Genomic DNA, 19,238 nt, shown 5'->3' with positions numbered 1-19,238 from the left:
ATCATTTTTGATTTGCTGATTCTGATTTTCTGCTCAAGAAACATTTCTTTTTATTATCAGTGATGAAAAGAGTTGTGATGCTTAATATATTTGTGGAAGCCATGCCCAGTTGTTTTCAGGATACTTGATTACTGATGAATAGAATGTTCAAAAGAGCACTATTTATTTGAAATAGACATTTTTGGTAATGTTATGGTGTATAAAGTTTTAATTTCTTTAAATTAAAAATACTGACTTTAAACTGTTATATACTCTCTTAAGGCCAACATTTTTGTCTCGAGAGTGTCAAAATTCTAAGAATGACGTCATTTTACTCTTATTCCTAGACTCAAGAATAAGTGTGATTCATAAAGGGTCCTAAGTGTCAGGATTAGGTCTCAGCTCCTAAATTATTTAAGAGTGCTGGAGAGGTATCCTATCCTAGTTAGTAGTAACAAGATGACAGCAGAACGGAGAACACACTTTCTGAAAAAGATATAATGTGTCGGAGTTATGTATATTATAAAGGTAAAGGTATTATTTGTAAGAAATGTAATAACTTCTACAAATCAATGCTCCGACTGCAGTATTGAAAGAAATAATGAGATTTTTTGGCAACTGGAAAAATGCAGCAGTGGACCAGATGAACCCTTCAGTCCACAGTAAACAGGGTCTTAATAGCAGGGTTATAATCTTGTGGCACAATTTTTTTTATTTTATTTTTTACTACAGCAACAGTTTTTAGAAAAACAAAAAATCTCTTAGGAAAAAGAATGCATTGACAACAACATGATCAGTTATTAAAATGTCACTGGTTCTCTCTTGTTTTTGCATGTGTGCATGATTTTGCATGTTTATCACAAATAAAACAATTTACTAAAAGCATAACTACATAATATGCTTTACAAAATCCTTAACACATTTTTTAATAATATTTGGATAAACGGTGAAGTTGTTAATCATTTTCCTAGGCTGGTCAACACTTTTGGCCACTTCTGTGTGGCAGTTTATTGACTTTCCTATTGATTTGCAAACCATCCAGCAAAAGCAAGACACTTTTATGAGTGGCACTTCAGGCAGCTCATAAGAATCAGCCTTAGACTTTGCTGAAAGTTGCTTTTAGATTCTTTATAAAAGTAACCTACTCTTAGACAAGCCATACTTTTTACTGAGAATTTTTTGACACTTCAGTCAAAAGCTTTAGACTTCTTAAGAGCTTTTCAGAGAAGTTTTATACATTGCAAAATCTGCTGAAATTTCTTGTCATTGATTAAATTCGCCTTGCAGCATTTTTTCCCCGCTGTGTTTTCTTAGTGCCAAAGATTTGTTTAAGCATTTGCAGCATAAGTCACACCTGTGCACTGTTCTAAAGCCTTGACCTCTATCTTAGTAAGTAGCTAAATGAGAGGTTTAAGACTGGACTATATATTGTCGAACAAAGAGTATTGTTGAGGCTTAAAAGGTCTCTGATGATTAGGTAGGCGCTTCACTACACTAACAAATAAATGCTGTCCGTTTGAACTTTCTATTAATCAAAGAATCCTCAGAAAAATGTAGCACAATTCCCACAAAAATATAACTGTTGAAAACTGTTGAAAATATAACTGTGGGAAGTGCCCAGGCACTTCCCACCAGGCCACATCTCTGTCAGACGTACTCATTTACACACTGGTTTCATCATGGTATTGTGTCAAGGGCAGAGGCCTCATGTTGTGGACGGCTCTTTCATATGACACAAAAACTGTTTGCCTTTTCCACATGGCGTCTGTAACCCCGCTGAGCTGAAAGAGAGGTTTATAACCCGACTGTCCTTTCAGAGTAAAGACAACTTTAACACGAGTAGTGTCCCATGATACCCGTGGTTAAGAGTAAATAGCAGGGGGTCACTGGAAGCTGAAGGTGTTTAAAGTCGGGTTGAAAGACAAGTTGCAACATGGGCAATTGACATGACGAGTAATTTTACTGTTCTCAAAGAATAAAGTTTTTATATTTTATCATGTTATCCTATCATTTGGATAGGCAGCAATTTTGTTCGTAAATATAAAATGATGTTCTTCATTGATGATGCTTCATTGATTGATTTCTTATGTTCAACCAAGGCTGCATTTATTTAAACAAAAATACATTAAAATTGATAATATTATGAAATATGATTGCAACTTAAAAAAAAAAAAAAAACGTTTTTCTATTTTTCCTGTGATGGCAAAGCTGAATTTTCAGCATCATTACTCCAGTTTTCAGTGTCACATGATTCTTCAGAAATCATTCTAATATGCTGATTTGGTGCTCAAGAAACATAACTTTTTATTATATTATTATTAACATTATTTTGTGGAATATGTGATGCTTGCCGATTTACCCATAATTCATCTCACTAAATAAACATACTAAACAATTTTTCATTAAAATGTAAAAAATGTTAACTCAGTATATCATTACAGCTATGGAATGTCCTCATAATGATAGTTGTAGCAACGTTTGTTTGTGTGTGAGTGAATAAACTCTTTGAAAATAGGTCATTTTATGGAATTTCATGGATAACAAATGTTTTATATCCATATACAAATCCATTGCAGTTGCTTAAATCCAGTGTAAATTCCAAAAACAGCTGTGCCATCTGAAACCTTTTTCAGCGATTTTCAATGTTCTTGTTTCCACAGGAATTTGTAAGCATGTCCAGAAAACTTCTGGATGACCGTGAACTCCAGGAAAGACTGGTGAGAAATGGAAAGAATTACATTACAACATGCCACAACCCAGTGAAGGAGAGAATAACCTATCAGAAACTGGTGGAGACTCTTCATTGACAGTATGATGGGATTAACATTTGTCTCAGGTCTTTAAGAACTTTTAAAAAGAGGAGCTTTGTGCTCTTTTTTTCAAGAGTTTTGGAGTCTGTATTACATATTTCAGTTGGAAATGCAAGCCTCTCCCATGACTGTAAAGATAGCGGTGGCCATTTGTTTATTTATATGTTGTATATTTATAGGAAATGTTGATTTTTAGTAGGTATGAAAGGGACACACATTTTACTATACTGTACATATACTCAGTGCTTGAATTGCAATTAATGAGGTCTTAGAACAAGGACTGGTGATGGATCTGGCAGATTTTCTTTTTTTGGAGAATTGTGCATTCTTGCTGTGTCGTCATGCTTGTTGGTAGTGAAGATTGGGTATAAAAGTGCAGTGCCAGTGTTTCTACAGTAGTTGTTACTATAGTTTTGTGGTTTAAAGAATTGTTGACATCCTTTTAGGAGGATCTCAGCTTGAATTAAACAGACAGCTTGCATTCATCTGTGCATATGTAATATGAAGGGACAGACTAGACATATGACAAACTAAAAATGGCTAAAAATTACTATACTTGATTTCTCTTAACAAATGTAAAGGGAATAGCATTTTCCGGAGGCTTGTGGGAGGTCCACTAAAATAAATGGCGCATCCAGCTTCAGAGGTGCTACATTTTAAACATTTTAGACTGTCAAGGCCAAGCTTTTCAAGCTAAATAAACTCACGAGACAATTATCTGTCAGTCATATGCTGATTCAGCTGCCAAACTCTCTAAAGCTCAAATGAACAATGGTGATGTTCTCCTTATAATAAATGAAACACAAGATGGTTCTGATGGACACATTTTACTCTTGGTAGGATTTTTAATTTATTCATTAATTTATGTTTGTTCAGGGATTAAGGTTTGCGTTTGAAGGTTTTGCTAAATATATAAAATATTTATTATCTAAGACTGTATGTCTCTTATCTTAAACCATGACTTTGCATGATTGTATCTTTGTTTCAATTTCATATATGGCACAATAAAATGAAATATAAACATTTTATTTAAATATCTTTTGTTTTTCTGTTCAGCAAGATGGATAACATACATTAGTGGTGGACATTCTCATGGACATTTTTTGCATTTGTGGGGTCTCAGCTAAATGTTTGCAGCATAATATCATCAAACCATGGTAAATTGTGGTAACATTGGCCAAATCAAACTTTGTGGTTGTGTGGGGGTTTTATTATGACCACCATATCCATTTACCTCCGCATCTGGATTTACCACAAATGTTTTTACCATATTAAAACCAGCAAAGACTGCTTTACATTTAAGTATTGAAAGATCACGGATTACAAAAGATAAAAACTACCATTCATTTATAATGAAATGGTTTCTATTTCTTATCTTCTCAGGACCAAGCAATGAACACATGGCTTTATCATGTGGCTTTTTAATGGAAAATGAAACAATTGACTGTACAAATGCAGGGTGGTAAAATATCTTCAAACAAAGTGAACTGTTATCTATACAACATATACATATCACATGCGCTTTTGTATAAAAAAAAGGAAGGATGGAGAGTAACAAACAAACAGAACATAGTGACTCAGTGTTTGGCTCAAGAGAAAGACAATTTATCTTAAATCTTTACATTTTCTCAATGAAAACCCATTGAAGAAGACAAAAAATGAACTTGGCCAATTACCTCAAGGTAGTTGTCGTTTGGGTACTTTTATTAATAATAATAGCAAGATTGTGTTTTATCCCTTTTACCATGATCAGTCGTTGAGGCAGAATCAATTTAAGTATTTCAAGTCACACCTTGGCCATATGAAAGCCATGAAGTTGTAATGATTATCTTGACCATAATCCTGTGTAGCTCGGGACAACAGAACAACTTTCCCAAAGAAAGAAGGCATTCGGGTGATGGTATAGAGCAGGGATGGGCATCTTTGGCCCTTGAGGTCCAGTGTCCTGCAGAGTTTAGCTTGAACCCTAATCAAACAAACTTGAAAATTCCAACCAAGGGCTTCAGGAAAACTTGAAAATTACAGACAGGGGGGTTTGATTAGGGTTAGGACAGTGGACATTGAGGGCCAGAGATGCCCACCTCTGGTAAAGAGATATACTGTACACTATGGGTGCATATATCAGGCTACATGTGAGCCTACAATCACAGGTGTTGCAATGACTCGGCAGCTGACACCTCAGGTGTCATACAATTGTCCTCCTTTCCCACCCAGTTAATGCCATGTCCATTCTCTTGTGGTGAAGATTTGGGAGAAGTTTGTCGATCCAAGGATGTGAAGGTGGTGAACTGGACCCTTTTCCTCTTACTAGTGGGTGAGTGTAGGGACTCACTTCGGACTGGTCTTGCTGCAAGAGATCCTACACAACCAACACTAGAGTCATTTAACACAAAAGCCACCTGGCAAGAGGTCCTTCGAGTGAGAGTGCCACAGGGCTCTGTATTGGGTCCTATATCGATTACAGACGTGTTGTGAGCATCTTGCTGTAAGGGATTTCCAGTGACGTTCATAACCAGCTCAGCATCTGTTCCCAGCCATACCCAGTCATGACGGTGACCAGTCTGCTCAGAAACTTGAGCAGGCGTCTGCTTGTGTCGAAATTTAACCAAGTATGATACACAGTTTACCATAAACACTATGATAGCCAAGCAGAAGACTCCAAGTAAAGCATACATCCCGATCTCCAGGTCTGTAAGTGGACGGTTTGATAGTGGACCCTCAATGTCGTCATCATCATCACCATAGTCATTTTTTGGCTCCTGATTGGTGATTTCCACTTGGGGAGGGTAGTTATTGTAGTTCACTAAGTTCCCAGAAGCCTTCCCAGTGCTTAACATTGAACCCTCAGGAACTTCATTACTACTCCAGGAAATTCCTGGGCGATCATCGCTGCCAGCTTTTCCCGTACTAAAGAAATTTCCACTGTTTAAAATATTCCCAGGTTTACTGACTCCAGCCGAGGCATCATTAGCCCGTCCCATTCCTAAATCATTTGCGATGCTACCAATGGTCGAATCTCGTGCTGTTGACTTGGCTGTGGTGGTGATCTTCATCAAGGCACTTTCCTCTTGCTCAGACTCTGAATTTCTGATCGAAACCTGTTCTGGCTGCTGCTTCTTCTCAGTTTCCGCTTCTTTTCCGTCTTCACCTTGCTCACTGCTGTTATCTTTCCCAGTGACACCAGCAAATAGTCCTGTGCTGTTTCCCGTGTCATTATTATTGATACTGCTGTTTTCAGGACGTCTGCTGTTTGTCTGAAACTTTACAGTTAAGCTCCCACTGCCAACAGCTAAAGTGCTTTTACGCTTTGATTTCTGACAGACCTCACAAATGGTCATCTCAGCTCTGACCAGTGTTCCTTGGCCTTCACCTTCTGCCACAATAGTCATAGACGACTCCTGCACAGAGATCACGCCCTCATCCAGCGATGTCACAGCCAGGCGATAGTGAGTAGGGTCATAGATGTCCAGAGGAGTGAGGGAGCCATCGCTAAATTGTAGCCAGGAGCTCATCACTGCCTCCTGCAATCAGAATAAAATTTAATTTTGCACACTAAGTAGTGGATCAGTTTTATTCCTGAAGGTAGGAGCTGCTTTTAAGCCCATTCACTATTTGAATACAATTTAAATGTTCCATGCTAAGTACACTGAATGTTCAGGATTGGCAACCATATAGTTAAATTAAATAGGTAAAAAGTTCCAACAGCTTTTGATGTGGTGCCGAAATTGGTATAGAGAACTTTGACATATTACTGGTATTGGTACCAACTACTGAAACTTTTGTATTGTAACAACACTAATATTAATTTGGTCACACTTTAGACTAGGGTCCAATTCTCACTATTAACTAAGAATTTTGCCAAAATAAACTCCTTATTAATGCTTATTAATAGTTAGCAAGGAAGTTTAGGTATTGGGTAAGATTAACGGATTTAGAATAAGGTCATGCAGAATAATGCATTAATATGTGCTTTATAAGCACTAATAAACAGCCAATATGCTAGTAATATGCATGCTAATAAGCAACTAGTTAATAATCAGAATTGGACCCAAAACTAAAGTGTAACCATTAAGTTTTATTTACAAAATAGCTAGCCCCAAAAGGGAAGCTTCATTTTAGATAAAACTGTTATCATTTTACTTTCAACCAGTTACCAAATCTAATTCTAAGGTTCTACCAATTCCAGGGTAGTTTTTAAAACATATATATAACAAATTTATAATTTTAAATTGTATTAAATATGTATTGCTTGAAAGTTATAAAACCAGACGAATCTGTATTTTTAACTGCATTTACACATGCCCCAAATTCTGCTTAATGTTGCAGTAGAAAGTGATGTTGAATGACCTGTTTAGGATTGCTGAGCACTTCCTGAGTGGTTGCCGTGGCGCTGATGGCGCGGTTACTTCCTGTGCTGAGCTGCAGACTGAGTGTGAGACCACTGACCAACTGCAGCCCCAGTTCAGTGATGGTCACTCGATCATCCACAACCCTCACTGTCTTCTCTGCCAGGATAGAGTCTGACAGTGGGGAAAGCACCTGAACAAAGAGAGAAGCCCGGTTAATAAGGCCTGCATGAGATCAATATCGATGTATTAGTTGCCTGGTCCATTACACTTTTCGGATGTAGGCCAATCTCAACAGATCCAATTGAATTTTACCTTTATAGATGTGGTGCCCACATCTTGTCCTGACAGCACCCTGCCTGCCTGCAGACGGGCAATATTAGGGTCCTCGACCTTCATGAAGTACCTGACCAGCCTGGTCACATCCACCTGCCAGTCAGAGCCCAGGAAGAAGGCTTGTGGCTCCCGGGGGTCTGATTGCTCTGCCACAAAGTGGGTGAGTACTCGAACCAAAGCATGCTGGAACTGCAGCATACAGCCCCGGCCCTTACGCTCTTCCTCACTGTTCCAGCCTGGTTTGCTGTCAGGGACACACAGGCGTTACTGATAACCCACTTATTCATAGTCATGTAACTCCATCTGTCACATTTCATTGTTTTCATAAGAGCTTAGATAAGGCCTTATTTGAAAAAGAAACCACATGCACACATTTATATAATTCAAAAAAATTTCAAAATACCTTCAAAGCTGTGGTGAGCACATATCAGACACTAACTTGATTGGATCAAACTGTGAACTAATGAGAGGATGTTGCTACCCAATGTAATCCATTATGCAATAGTATTTAACCCATTCATAACATTACACAATCTCACGCACAATTTTTTCACAATTCATAATCCACTTGACCCTGTCTAAAAGTGGATTTACAATGTGAAAGCATTTTCTGGCATGTATAATGTTACAACGCGAGATGATGACAATTGTATCACCGTTTACCGTTTCTACAGTTTAAATTGAGCAGTGCGTCAAAACAAAGGAGTGGTTCACACCACAAACGCTCAGAATCGTTTATGGTAATGATCATTCAGTGCTATATCCACTAATATTTGTATCTAGCGGTTCAAGCCCTTTCTGCTCCATGCACATTGTTTCTCTCTCCTGCTAAAGATGCCAAAGTGTTCCAAGAGTTGCAGATAACGTGGTTATTTTAACATTAGCAGAAACACGTGATCAGTAAAATAGATTGATACTTTTGCTGAAGAAAACGCGAATGGAGCAAATATATATATTTATTTTTATCTGTCATACATATATGACTCTGACCATTCAAACCAGGCTTGTGACCAGACGTTTTTTAATCTACATTTAGCATTATAAATTAGCATGTTAAGAGCATTTCATAATAAACAATACTATAATTGGGAACATTTGTGGATGGCAAGGAAAGAGAACATAAGTTTTCAAATAACTTTCCTGCCCATGATGAGATAACTATTTTTCTGAATAAATGCTATCACAATTAAAACATTAATTAGAATGCTCTCATTGTGTGTTTGTACCTCTTAGTGGACATGATAGGGATCCTCCAGTTCTTGATCTGACTCAGCTCTGGATCAGACACCTCTATATCCAATGGCAGAAGAGGGAACCAAACCCTCATCTCCAGCTGAGCGCTCAGGTAACTGTAGGTAAAGTTCACCAGCATCCTCACTCGCCCCTGGGTTTCTTTTCCATTCACGTAGACAAAGTCGCATCTGTCAGACACCTGAGGGCATCCAAAATTGTTTTATGTTATTTATAACTCCTAGTGCGCAGGCTGTTCACACTGTAGTTTTCATGTTTTGCTGGATTTGAATGCACTTTTGTCTGTGTAAGAGGATTTGTTGGTGCTTAGCCCCAGTACAAATATGCATTTTTGGGACCAAGTATAATTTAGGTTCAGATTAGCATTTAAAGTTTCATGACTACTTGAGATTAAATTGGTTTGAAAGAAAGAAGTAGTGGTTGATCTTTGCTAACTCCATGGCCCTTACGCTGCATTTTTGATGTAACCTTTAGGTGTTTACTGTCACTTTTGAAATATAAAGCATGACATCTGGAGTCTCAAAGACACTTAACCATTCAGCATGGGCTTACCAAATGCATGCCGCCACATGATTAAATCAAACGTATAATTTATGATGCAATTACATTTTAACAAGATTGAGGAAGGCATACAGGGGTGACTTTGACCAACATCCTGGTGTGGAAAAGCAAGTTAGCTGAGTAGAGTATGTACTATATTTATGAGTTAATATGTATAGTGTTTGTGTCACTATGGCTTGTGTTGATTGGCAGTTTTAACATGGAAAGCTATAAACACCATGATTACTTACATATACAGGGTTTACATGGATTGCAAATGACATGTTTATGGATGCATATGAGGTTATAATCCATAATACAGTATTTATGGTATTTATCCTATTAGCTGACTCACATTGCTATCCAATGCTGCAAATATCTACAGAATATGAAATCATTTTTTCTAATTTGTTTGTACTAACCGTGTCAGTTCCAAACTTGACTGTACTCGATTTAGCTCTGTATAAGATATTTGACCATGTTTAGATCCATCCCACAGAATCCATCCCTCAAAACCAATGTAGAAAAAGCCACAAATATGAGTAGATTCCATCTGGGCCTAGTAGCAGTGACCTTATCTAAGGCCCTGTTTACATCTGGTATTAAGATGTGTTTTCGGTTTTGGTCGATCGGATCACAAATAGACGATTTCCACCTGGTGGAAATTTCAGGGAGACGACGGAAATACAGAGAGCAGCAGCTTTCGTTTCTGCTCTGACAGCAGCAAAAGCAGAAACCACGCGTGTCAGAAATCAGGAATGGTGAGAGAATATTGTGCTTGGGTACATTTTTCTTCTTCAAACCAAACCTGGGTCTTCAGCCGTCAAAGTTTAAACCCCGTCTGGCTACCCTGCTTCCCATAATGTTTATGCAGTAGTTCAGTAGGCGGTCTAATGTGTCTGTTTGAACACATGTATATGTGTATGTTACAAAGCGGAATCAATCCGGTCGAATGCGTTTTCGACTGCCTCTGGAAGTGGTCGAAAGTGGAAAAGCTAAAAACATTTTAGACCCTGTTTACACATGTATTTAGCATCGTCCACGTATGATCAGACTGACAAAAACACTTAATAGGTGTAAACAGGTCAAGTTAGTAAACGAATGACCAGTAGTTTTAGCAGTCACAATTGTGTCGAATGTAATATAAATACTGAATGTAATATACTGTACTGTAAGTATTGTTTATGTGTCATGTTTTCATGAAAGTATTTTGCTTTAAAAAATAAAATGAACAGTTGGATGCTGTCTAGAATGTAAGTTTGTGCTAGACAGCAAGTGAAGCCTTTGTTTATGCTTGATACATTCACCCTGAAGCGCAGCACACACACACCTCAGAGGCTCTATATATATACTAGCATTCCAAAATGACAGGCAGCAGAATAAAACAGCAGGGGCGAGGAAATGATTTTTTTTTTACTTTTGCCTACCCAGGTATAATATTAATTGTTTACTGGTACAGAAGTGGCATAACCTGAGGAGACAGTAATGGATAGATGGCCTGGCAGATTTGAAGAAAATAGTAAACTTTTTGTGATCACCATTATTTATTCTTTTTTAGAATACTTAATTCTGATTGGTCAGCCATGTTATTTTTATTTTATTTTAAGTCAACGAGTTTTTAAAAGTCCAAATGTAAGTGTTTTCTCTCACTCCGCAATTGGTACATTTCACAAATGTTGTTGTTACCAACATACTTCAAATATGTTTCCCGAAAAAATAGTTCTGAAAACCATCCACACAAAAAGCATCACAAAGTTGTTTACTTAGAACTACAACTCTCAACCTGGTTAGAAGCATACAGTAGTTTTGTTTTTTAGTATGACATATGGACCATATAAATAGTTCATGATTTTAAGTACAATAAGCAAGCTAACATGCAGTACATTCTAAATCTTGTCATTCTTTCATATATATATATATATATATACAATTTTCATTCTGTGTCTTTTAGTTTGTCAAGAGAAAGAAACCGCTGTTTTTGAAGAGAGCGTTTGTGCGAATGCTCCAGTACCCCAAGGGAAGCCTGGAATAAGATGTTATAGGGATCCCGCAGTGGGATCAAACATCTGTAAATAAAGCAATACAATGGAGAACAAAACTTGCGAAGCAGTCCTCAGATGTCATGTTTGTTATTGTTATTTACAACAATAATCTGACATTTATTTGATCTTGAACCAAATATACATCTTGATGTAATTAACGACAGTTCTATGTTGTTGAACCAACATGGTTCAAAAGAAGGATGTGTGACTTCTATGATATGATAGGTCAGCAGCAAGTTGTGCCTTTTGAATAAGTAATTACTTCACGATCGCTAAAATAGTGTGTACAATATATAGTATGAATGTGTGTGGTATGAATGCAATCTGGATATACTACATTCGCAATGTTGTCATTATTATGTCACACATGATCTACCAGCGTCAATTACGCTTCACTGCCATTCATAAATCCCCTCCTGTGGCCTCATGGGATAGTAAAGTGTCCATCGTATGCACACTTCAGAATCTCGCCCGAAGAAGTAAGTCATCTGGGTAATTGGGACATACTTATTTTGCCATATACTGTTTTTTAGGGAAGTATGTGGTTTCAAATGCAGCCATTGAGTGAAAGAGGTCAGTCCACTTGTATAAGCTTGTTTATCCAGAAAGATTTTTGTTTTTTTGGTTTGTGTGCTGCTTGCAGAGCTTGATGAAATATTTGTATTGGTGGAGAAGAAATATGCTAACTAACCTGTCTTGATATAAATTAAATTACATTTTTAAGCAATATTAAATGTTGATCCAAACCATATGCTGTTATTGTTATTTCCAAAAGTAGAACAATACAAATACACAGATTTGAAGATTCTGCACACAGCTTTTTTACGTACAGCAATTTATACTGTCATTGCTTTGTGAAGAAAAAATAAAATAAAATAAAACAAGTGACCGATACAATCTGTGTGACATAAAGTGTTCTGAAGCCATATGATATCTTTCAGCTTGTGTTCCTCTGTAAAAAACAAACAAAAAAACAGCATATTGGTTTGGAACAACATGAATTTTCATTTTTGGGGAACTATTCCAAACATGAGTCTCATCATGTTTGTTGCTCATGTATAATCTATTCATCTTGTTTTAAGTTTGGATATGTTTTTTACTGAGGACATCAAAGTAAATGCATTTCTGTGTAATTCTAAGAAATCAGGCCAGAAAGCAGTGTTGTCCTTGAATGAGACACGGCTGAAGTTCTTTTAAGTCTCTCATCTTGGCTGTAGTCACAGTCTGGTGCTGAGCTGTCCTCTCAGATTAAGTCCTCAACAAAGAGGATACAGCCTTCCTGAGTGAGGTCAGAGCGTGGCTTAATGACTTTGAGAGGACTGTCACAAGAACACTCAGTGACAGAGGTTGCATACACAAGAGAAGACTTTGAGATGTTCTTTTGAGACACTGCATGTCTGACAGTAGCCCCTTACACACATAACAGTCTTAACTGGTAAATTACTAGTTGTGTGTGAACAGGTTATGGCAATTTTCTGATATGAGAGGTTGTAATTTACCAGTAACTTACCACTATGATGCTATGTGTGATCAAAGCATGAGATTATCCAGTATGAGGATGTATGCATTCGGAATGCACTGACGTGATACATTTTCTTTGGGCCAATCATAAAGCTCTGTCAGAGGGGTTTAACAGTAAGCTCTGCTGCTTTTCATTGTTTTTCTATGTAAAGATGCACAAGACGGACTCGTACCGTTGTGATATCTGACTGCGCTCGAGACCCTGCCTTCTATTTTATTCATCAACTCTGCGGTTACTACTGCGTACTATAGTAACATGAGTTTGCAACGCATGTGCCAAGTTCTTAGAAAAGTGTGGTTTGTGTTCATGTAGGTTTCATGTGATTTTGACAAAAACTCTCAAAAAGACCTTATGACTTTTATTTGTGGACAAAAGTTTTTCAAATTTCAGTGGAGCAATTTTGTTCAAATAATGTACAGTATGAATCTATGAAATAATAATACTAATTATGACAAACTCTTTAATATGTTTTTCTTTTCAATCATTTCATTAGTTTTACGAGGCATTTTTCTGCATTATGATATTGTAATTTATCATTTTTTGACTTTACGCCCTAAGAATTTCAATTAAAACATGCTCATTATAGGAGAGGTGCATTCATGTCATTGTATGAATTTAATTTTTAATGTCTTTTTGAATAAATTAATAGATCTGATCAAAAAATGAGCATCACGTTATTGACCTCATTCTATCTCGCCTGCACAAAGAGAATGATGCTTGATATGACTTTGAGTAGACTTTACGACTGCTGTATCTAAGCTGAGATAAAGAAAAAATAAAAGCTGAGTAAATAGAGTATAATGAACTGTACCTTTAGCACATTTTCATCTGTGGAGCTGCAGTCAGCAAAGTCAGAGACATCCGTTACAGAACCATCCTGTTCAACAGCAATGGTTCGCACAGCCACCGTAACCCTCTTACCGGTCAGCACGGCAGTGTTCAACAGCTCTGTGTCCTGCACAGGAGACAGAGATCACAGTTACATGTTGGATCGTGATACTGAGCTAAGCTTCAACTTTAGCAGTGGAGGTCAGAGTTTTAACAAGTTACGTTTACACCATGCAATCTAGTGATGCATACAATGGCATAATATCAGTGCCTTTTTCAACACATTTTACTGGTAAAATGGTATGTTCAGGGACACAAAGGCGGATTTTAGGTTGGAACGGCCTGTGTCAATCTATTTAGATAATCTGGGCCAGAGATGCACTACCTGGACTAATACAACTTTATGTAATCAAAGTAATTTTTTGATGAGAAGTGAAAAGCAAAAACGGATTATTTTATGGGTCACAACCCCATTTGCCAATAATGTCTACAGTGAATGGGAAGAGCCAGCTTAGTGAGGAAGACCTCTGAACTTTAAAGTGCAAAATGCCTGCTCACATAAATTAAACAGGTTTTCAGGAAACAAAGGTCACTTTATTTACTATATGCAATGCATTAAAAATAAGCATATCAATATTGTTTTACTAAAAAATGAAAAAAAAGAATTTGCCATTATACTTAGTTTGATCAAACAGCATTCTTTTTTTCATGAGCTAAAATAGTTAGATTAATGTCTTATCCAATATAATACACTGAAAATCCTCACCCTCGAAAAACCACCTAAAGCCGCCTAGAAATAGCTTATATCTATTGGATTTGTTTAAAAAAAAAAACGTGGCCAATAAATATACATTCTATTTGAATAAGCATTTCATGGGTTCTTTAGTTGCAAGAGCCTTAGTGAGAACGTCCTTTTAGCAGCTCCAAGTGCTATTGCTCAAATGTCCAAAAACAAGATCCCGTACAAAAAGAAAGTACATAATACTTCAAAGTTCTTACTAAGCAAACTTAAGTAAAGTTTAAGAATATTTTCCAAGTATAATTTATACTAATATACTTTATTAGTTTACCAGTTCAGTACTTCTTGGGATAAATTGGCACACACAGTTTATAAAAATATAAATTTAAAGACCCTCTGTGGTGAAAATCAAGTTTTTGATGTAGTTTATATGTCTATGTGGTGTTTTTTAATGTGCTTTATGTGCAAATTCATGTCAACACCATTGCTGAGTATTTTTTACTTTAAAACTGCAGTGAAAAAAATAGTCTCAAAAACGCGGTTTGAAATCACTGGTGTTTCTGACGTCACAAACTACCTTGTAACCAGTTAGGTTAACATGCGGGCAGGCTTTAGCATATCATTAACTGTTTCCAGAGAAGCCAGGCTATCCTGGTATATTTTCCTTTTGATAATAAAAATCGGGTACATTTAGCAATATAGCGGGTGAATTATGTGTATGATGTACATTACGATGTTATAATGAAATATATGCCTTTCTCCACTAATGTTCTAAGTTGTACAAAGCGTTTTTATGGCAGCGCAGCTGTCTATTATAACATTAGCAACACATTATTACTGTCTGTTTGATAATATAGTCAAGTCAAAGGCTAATCATATTAATTACTTTATGTGTCCGACGTTGTAGAGAGCGATACATAAAACGCATTACCATTCTGATACATCGACTTGTAGACAAGCTTGTGTGAGTGAGTGGAGGCGGGGCTCATTTGTATATCCATGGCTCCGCATATACTAAATGAAGCAAGGGTGTAAAAGTTAAAATTCAAGCTATTTTAAGGCATGAATACTTTTTTTTCCACAGGAAAAAAAAACTTTTAAATATGTAATTTTGGTGACCAAAGATGAGTTTTAAGGGATAAAATGGGGACTTTTAGTGTCTTTTAAGGGTAAAAGTAGTAAACTTGGAGTACGTCAAGTTTACATTTAAGTTCTTCTTCTGTACTGAAACTATACTACAAATAAACTTATATAATGTTACTGTTTACTTGTGCAACCTGTTCCAAATGGGCTGTACAAACTGGCGATAGCCAGGATGGGAGGTGGGCGCGCTAAAACCGCCGCCTATAGTGGAGAGACGCTAGTGTGCGTGTACTGGTGTGCATCTTGAGAGAAAACAATGGCACTGGCATATTTTCTGATATGTTGCTTTTATGTTGCAAGTTGCTTTCAGTTAAGACTGTTCAAACATGCATTTTAGTCTGGGACTTGGCTTAGGCCTGGTCTGTAACTGGGCATATATCTTTTGGTAATTGCTTTTAATAAAATCCCACTTGAATCAAGTCTGTTGCTGCTCTTCAGTTTAAATCAGCCAAATTCCAATAATTTACTATTTACTCTGTTATTCCACCTAAAAGCTGACTTGTTACTATAAACCTGAACATATATGAAGTACAAATATAGGGCAAATATACTTAGACTTTTCTGTATAATTGTCAGGATAAGGCAAGCTTAATTTTGACTATTTCTTAAGTACTGAAATAAAGACTTAGAATACTGAATGTATATTTTTTAAAGTATACTAATAGCACACTTTTTTCGTAAGAAATTTGGCAAACATATTAGGAGTTTTTGGCCATTCTATGTCCTGTGCTGTTTTCAGATTTCCGGGACGGTGTCCAGCTGTATATTAGAGCTGCTACAGAAAATCTGATTGATTATGCCTAAATCTGCTCATGTTTGGACACAATCCAAAGGTCAACATGATCTGTCTTGCAGATGAAGCTTGTTGCATTTACAAGCTCTGTCACAGTGCCACTGCCGAGCCCCTGGTACCCTGCTGGATTAATTCTGTCTTTCAAATGCCAGTCAATAAGTCATGAAGATGCTTTACGGTCTCAGATAGAAACATCGGTTTTGTTAAAAAGTTGTCTGCCATGTCTTTTAAAACATAAAGTGGTAATTAAATCTAGCACCAACCCAGACATTTGAACTTTTTATCATTTGGTAAGTAAACAGGTAAACTGGATGCTCTACATCTTGAAATGGTGTTGTGTTTTCTTGCAACTTATTATTAACAGGCCAATCAGGTTATTTCAAAAGGTGAAAAATAAAAGTAAATGTGGAATATGCACTTGATGTGTACAAATCTTAAGATCTATTAAGTGAAATTAAAGAGAATACACTTTCATAACTTTCATAAAATGTTTCTTGACATACTTAAGTACACTTATAAAAAGGGCATTTGTATTATTACATTTCAAATCATTGTTTTAAACAAGATGACAAATTACATACAAGTTTCAATAGAAATTACATTGAAGTGTATTTTAGTTTACCAAAGATGCTTGTCAGTACATTCAGCAGAACATAATAAACATAGGCCTGATTATAAAATGACATAAATATGTACTTAAGTCTAACTTAAGTGGGTAAAAAACAATAAAGTTCTCTAAAGCTAATTGCATTCAAATACATTTAATATATAATACACTTTCGTTTTCATCAGAATAATGCAAACTTCATCAAACATTACAGAAGTAGCAAGATAATAGTGTCATTATTTAGTTCAGTTCAGTGTTGATTCAGTTCTGTTCAATGACTGTTTATCCATTATAAATAAGTTCAATTCAGCTATAAGCTGAAGACAGTTATGTAGTTATTCAGCTCGAGTCAGTTCAGTTTAATAACTGATTAGTTCAATTGCTGGATAATACGTGTCCCCAATTAAGCAATCCAAAGGCAACAGTGGCAAGGAACCCAAACTCTATCGGGTGACAAATGAAGAGAAAGTGGAGCTAAAGTGTACTTCTTTCTTTCTTTACAAGGGACATATAAGTTTAGACTTTTGTACTATCTTTAATGAATCACCTACCATAACTAGAGGAGCCAGGCCTACAAAGTCCCTCTGAGTGGTGTAGATCCTCATGGTGCCTTCAGACGCCCCCATCATTTTGACTTCATCAGGAAGAGTCAACTCCCACTTAATCACCTGAATCTCTGACTGGCTGCTGACATCCTCCACTTCAAAATCCATCTGAAGAACTGCTAGGAGTTTGCTTAATCTGAAAGAGAGCGTTCCATTAAACACCTCATGCCATATACAGTAAACCTTTCTTTTGTGAATAAAATCTTTTGTGATCAAGTTGTCAAACAAACTGCATTTACAAGTTGCTCTGTTTGATTCTAAATAACTGAGTGCAACTATTGACTGTGAGTCTGTAAAAATTAAAGGTGCTTCAAAATTTAATTTAAGTGCCTTAAAGCTCTTTCTCCTATAGTAGGGTTACTGGTGGAGCATTGACAATCTTTGCGGTTCTTACTGGAACTTATGGGATCCTTTAAGCACTTTTGTATTCAGTTCAGAGGTTCTGGAGTCACCTTTTCATTACCATGAAACGTCGAAGTGCTTTAGGGGAAATTAGAGGAACTTGAATGCTATAAAATTATTATTATTATCTTATTATTATTATTATTATACTTAAGTTTGATTCAGTATACATTTATTTAGTATAGGCCTATTTTATTGATTAATTTAAACCTTAAACAACAATAAATAATAATAATAATAATAATATGAAGAAGAAGCAGGAGGAGAAAAGTTTGATTCAGTCATGAAACTGCTGCTCTGCTGTCATCGCTTCAGTGATCGCAACAAAGCTCAGCTGATCATCATCGGATTTGAAAGTAACGGCTCCTCTCATCACAGCTTCAGCCGTTTGTTCGGCTCTCCGTTACAAGGTTTATAAACTCGCCAAAAAAATATAAATACAGAGTCATATATTCAAACACATACATATATAAACTAAATTTATTATACATTACTTTGTTTTTACAGTGTTTACCATTCGTTTATTGCACAGTATGTGGTATGAAGGTTTAAGCCGCGATGCTAACTAATCTAATGAACTAATGAACAAATGGAAATCATTGTCTTAGATTGTTTTAGTCATTCAATTCAACGTATTGTGTACAAGTGTGTCTTCAAATTGCTGATATAACTAATTAATAGCTGATTCCTGCTGTCATCATTGGCGTTTGTTATGAATAACACAAGTGGTTAATATAGTTTGGTCTGTGTTTGTTTATTTACTACAGGTGCCCTCATTCTCTCAAATACCATTTTAAAGCCCTTTACTGGCCAATAAATATTATGTTGTGAATGGATATAATCAGCTTTTCTGTGTGAAATTGTATTGTTTGACTGTGTACTTTTTTAATCTGTTATTCTCTGAAAATCATCCCTCATGTTCTCAAATCTCATTCATGTTACTTAGAAAAAAAATATCACAGGTTTGGCGCCAATAATGCTATGCATTTTTTCTTATACCTTAATCATTTGCATTTTTATAAGGCATTTGAACTCTGAATTATAACTTCAAGTTTAGTCTTTTTAGACAAAATGCTATTGTATGGCTTCAGAAGACTTACAACACAACTCATATCACATGTCGTCAACACTCATTAAGTACCTAACATGTCCCTTGTGAAGATTTTATTATTGATTGCATTTTATGTTGCAGCGAGTAAAGGTGCGTCTCATTTGTGAATTTCGTGAAATTACACATGCAAAAGGTCTATTGACCATTATCAGCAGTGTAGTGACGTAATGTATGAAGCACAGCT

The 19,238-nt window shown here is 36.3% G+C and overlaps 2 protein-coding genes across 4 annotated transcripts in view; one reads left to right on the top strand and one right to left on the bottom strand.

Annotated features, from left to right (window-relative positions):
* The window catches only part of glt1d1 (glycosyltransferase 1 domain containing 1), a 59,284-nt gene extending 55,469 nt beyond the window's left edge, over positions 1–3,815 (top strand). For 2 of the 3 annotated variants that reach the window (XM_077224359.1, XM_077224357.1), the window contains exon 12: positions 2,640–3,815. In XM_077224359.1, the coding sequence (XP_077080474.1) occupies positions 2,640–2,786 (147 nt within the window). In that variant the 3' untranslated portion in view covers positions 2,787–3,815. The remainder of the gene's footprint in view (positions 1–2,639) is intronic. The other variant, XM_077224358.1, reaches the window with a different exon arrangement.
* A 379-nt stretch (positions 3,816–4,194) lies between these two features.
* Positions 4,195–19,238, bottom strand: part of LOC143732098 (transmembrane protein 132D) — a 35,325-nt gene continuing 20,281 nt past the window's right edge. Inside the window, exons 4-9 of the mRNA XM_077222792.1 lie at positions 17,488–17,677; positions 13,638–13,781; positions 8,698–8,903; positions 7,451–7,715; positions 7,137–7,328; positions 4,195–6,310 (exon numbers count right to left, since the gene is read on the bottom strand). Of these exons, the coding sequence (XP_077078907.1) occupies positions 4,934–6,310; positions 7,137–7,328; positions 7,451–7,715; positions 8,698–8,903; positions 13,638–13,781; positions 17,488–17,677 (2,374 nt within the window). The 3' untranslated portion in view covers positions 4,195–4,933. The remainder of the gene's footprint in view (positions 6,311–7,136; positions 7,329–7,450; positions 7,716–8,697; positions 8,904–13,637; positions 13,782–17,487; positions 17,678–19,238) is intronic.

Source organism: Siphateles boraxobius, unplaced genomic scaffold (genome assembly GCF_051911475.1).
Source record: "Siphateles boraxobius isolate OS27281-9 unplaced genomic scaffold, OSU_SipBor_1 9, whole genome shotgun sequence".
In the NCBI taxonomy this organism is placed as follows: Eukaryota; Metazoa; Chordata; class Actinopteri; order Cypriniformes; family Leuciscidae; genus Siphateles; species Siphateles boraxobius.
Note: the sequence above shows the minus strand (reverse complement) of the source record. Positions and strands in the feature narration are given on the sequence as shown.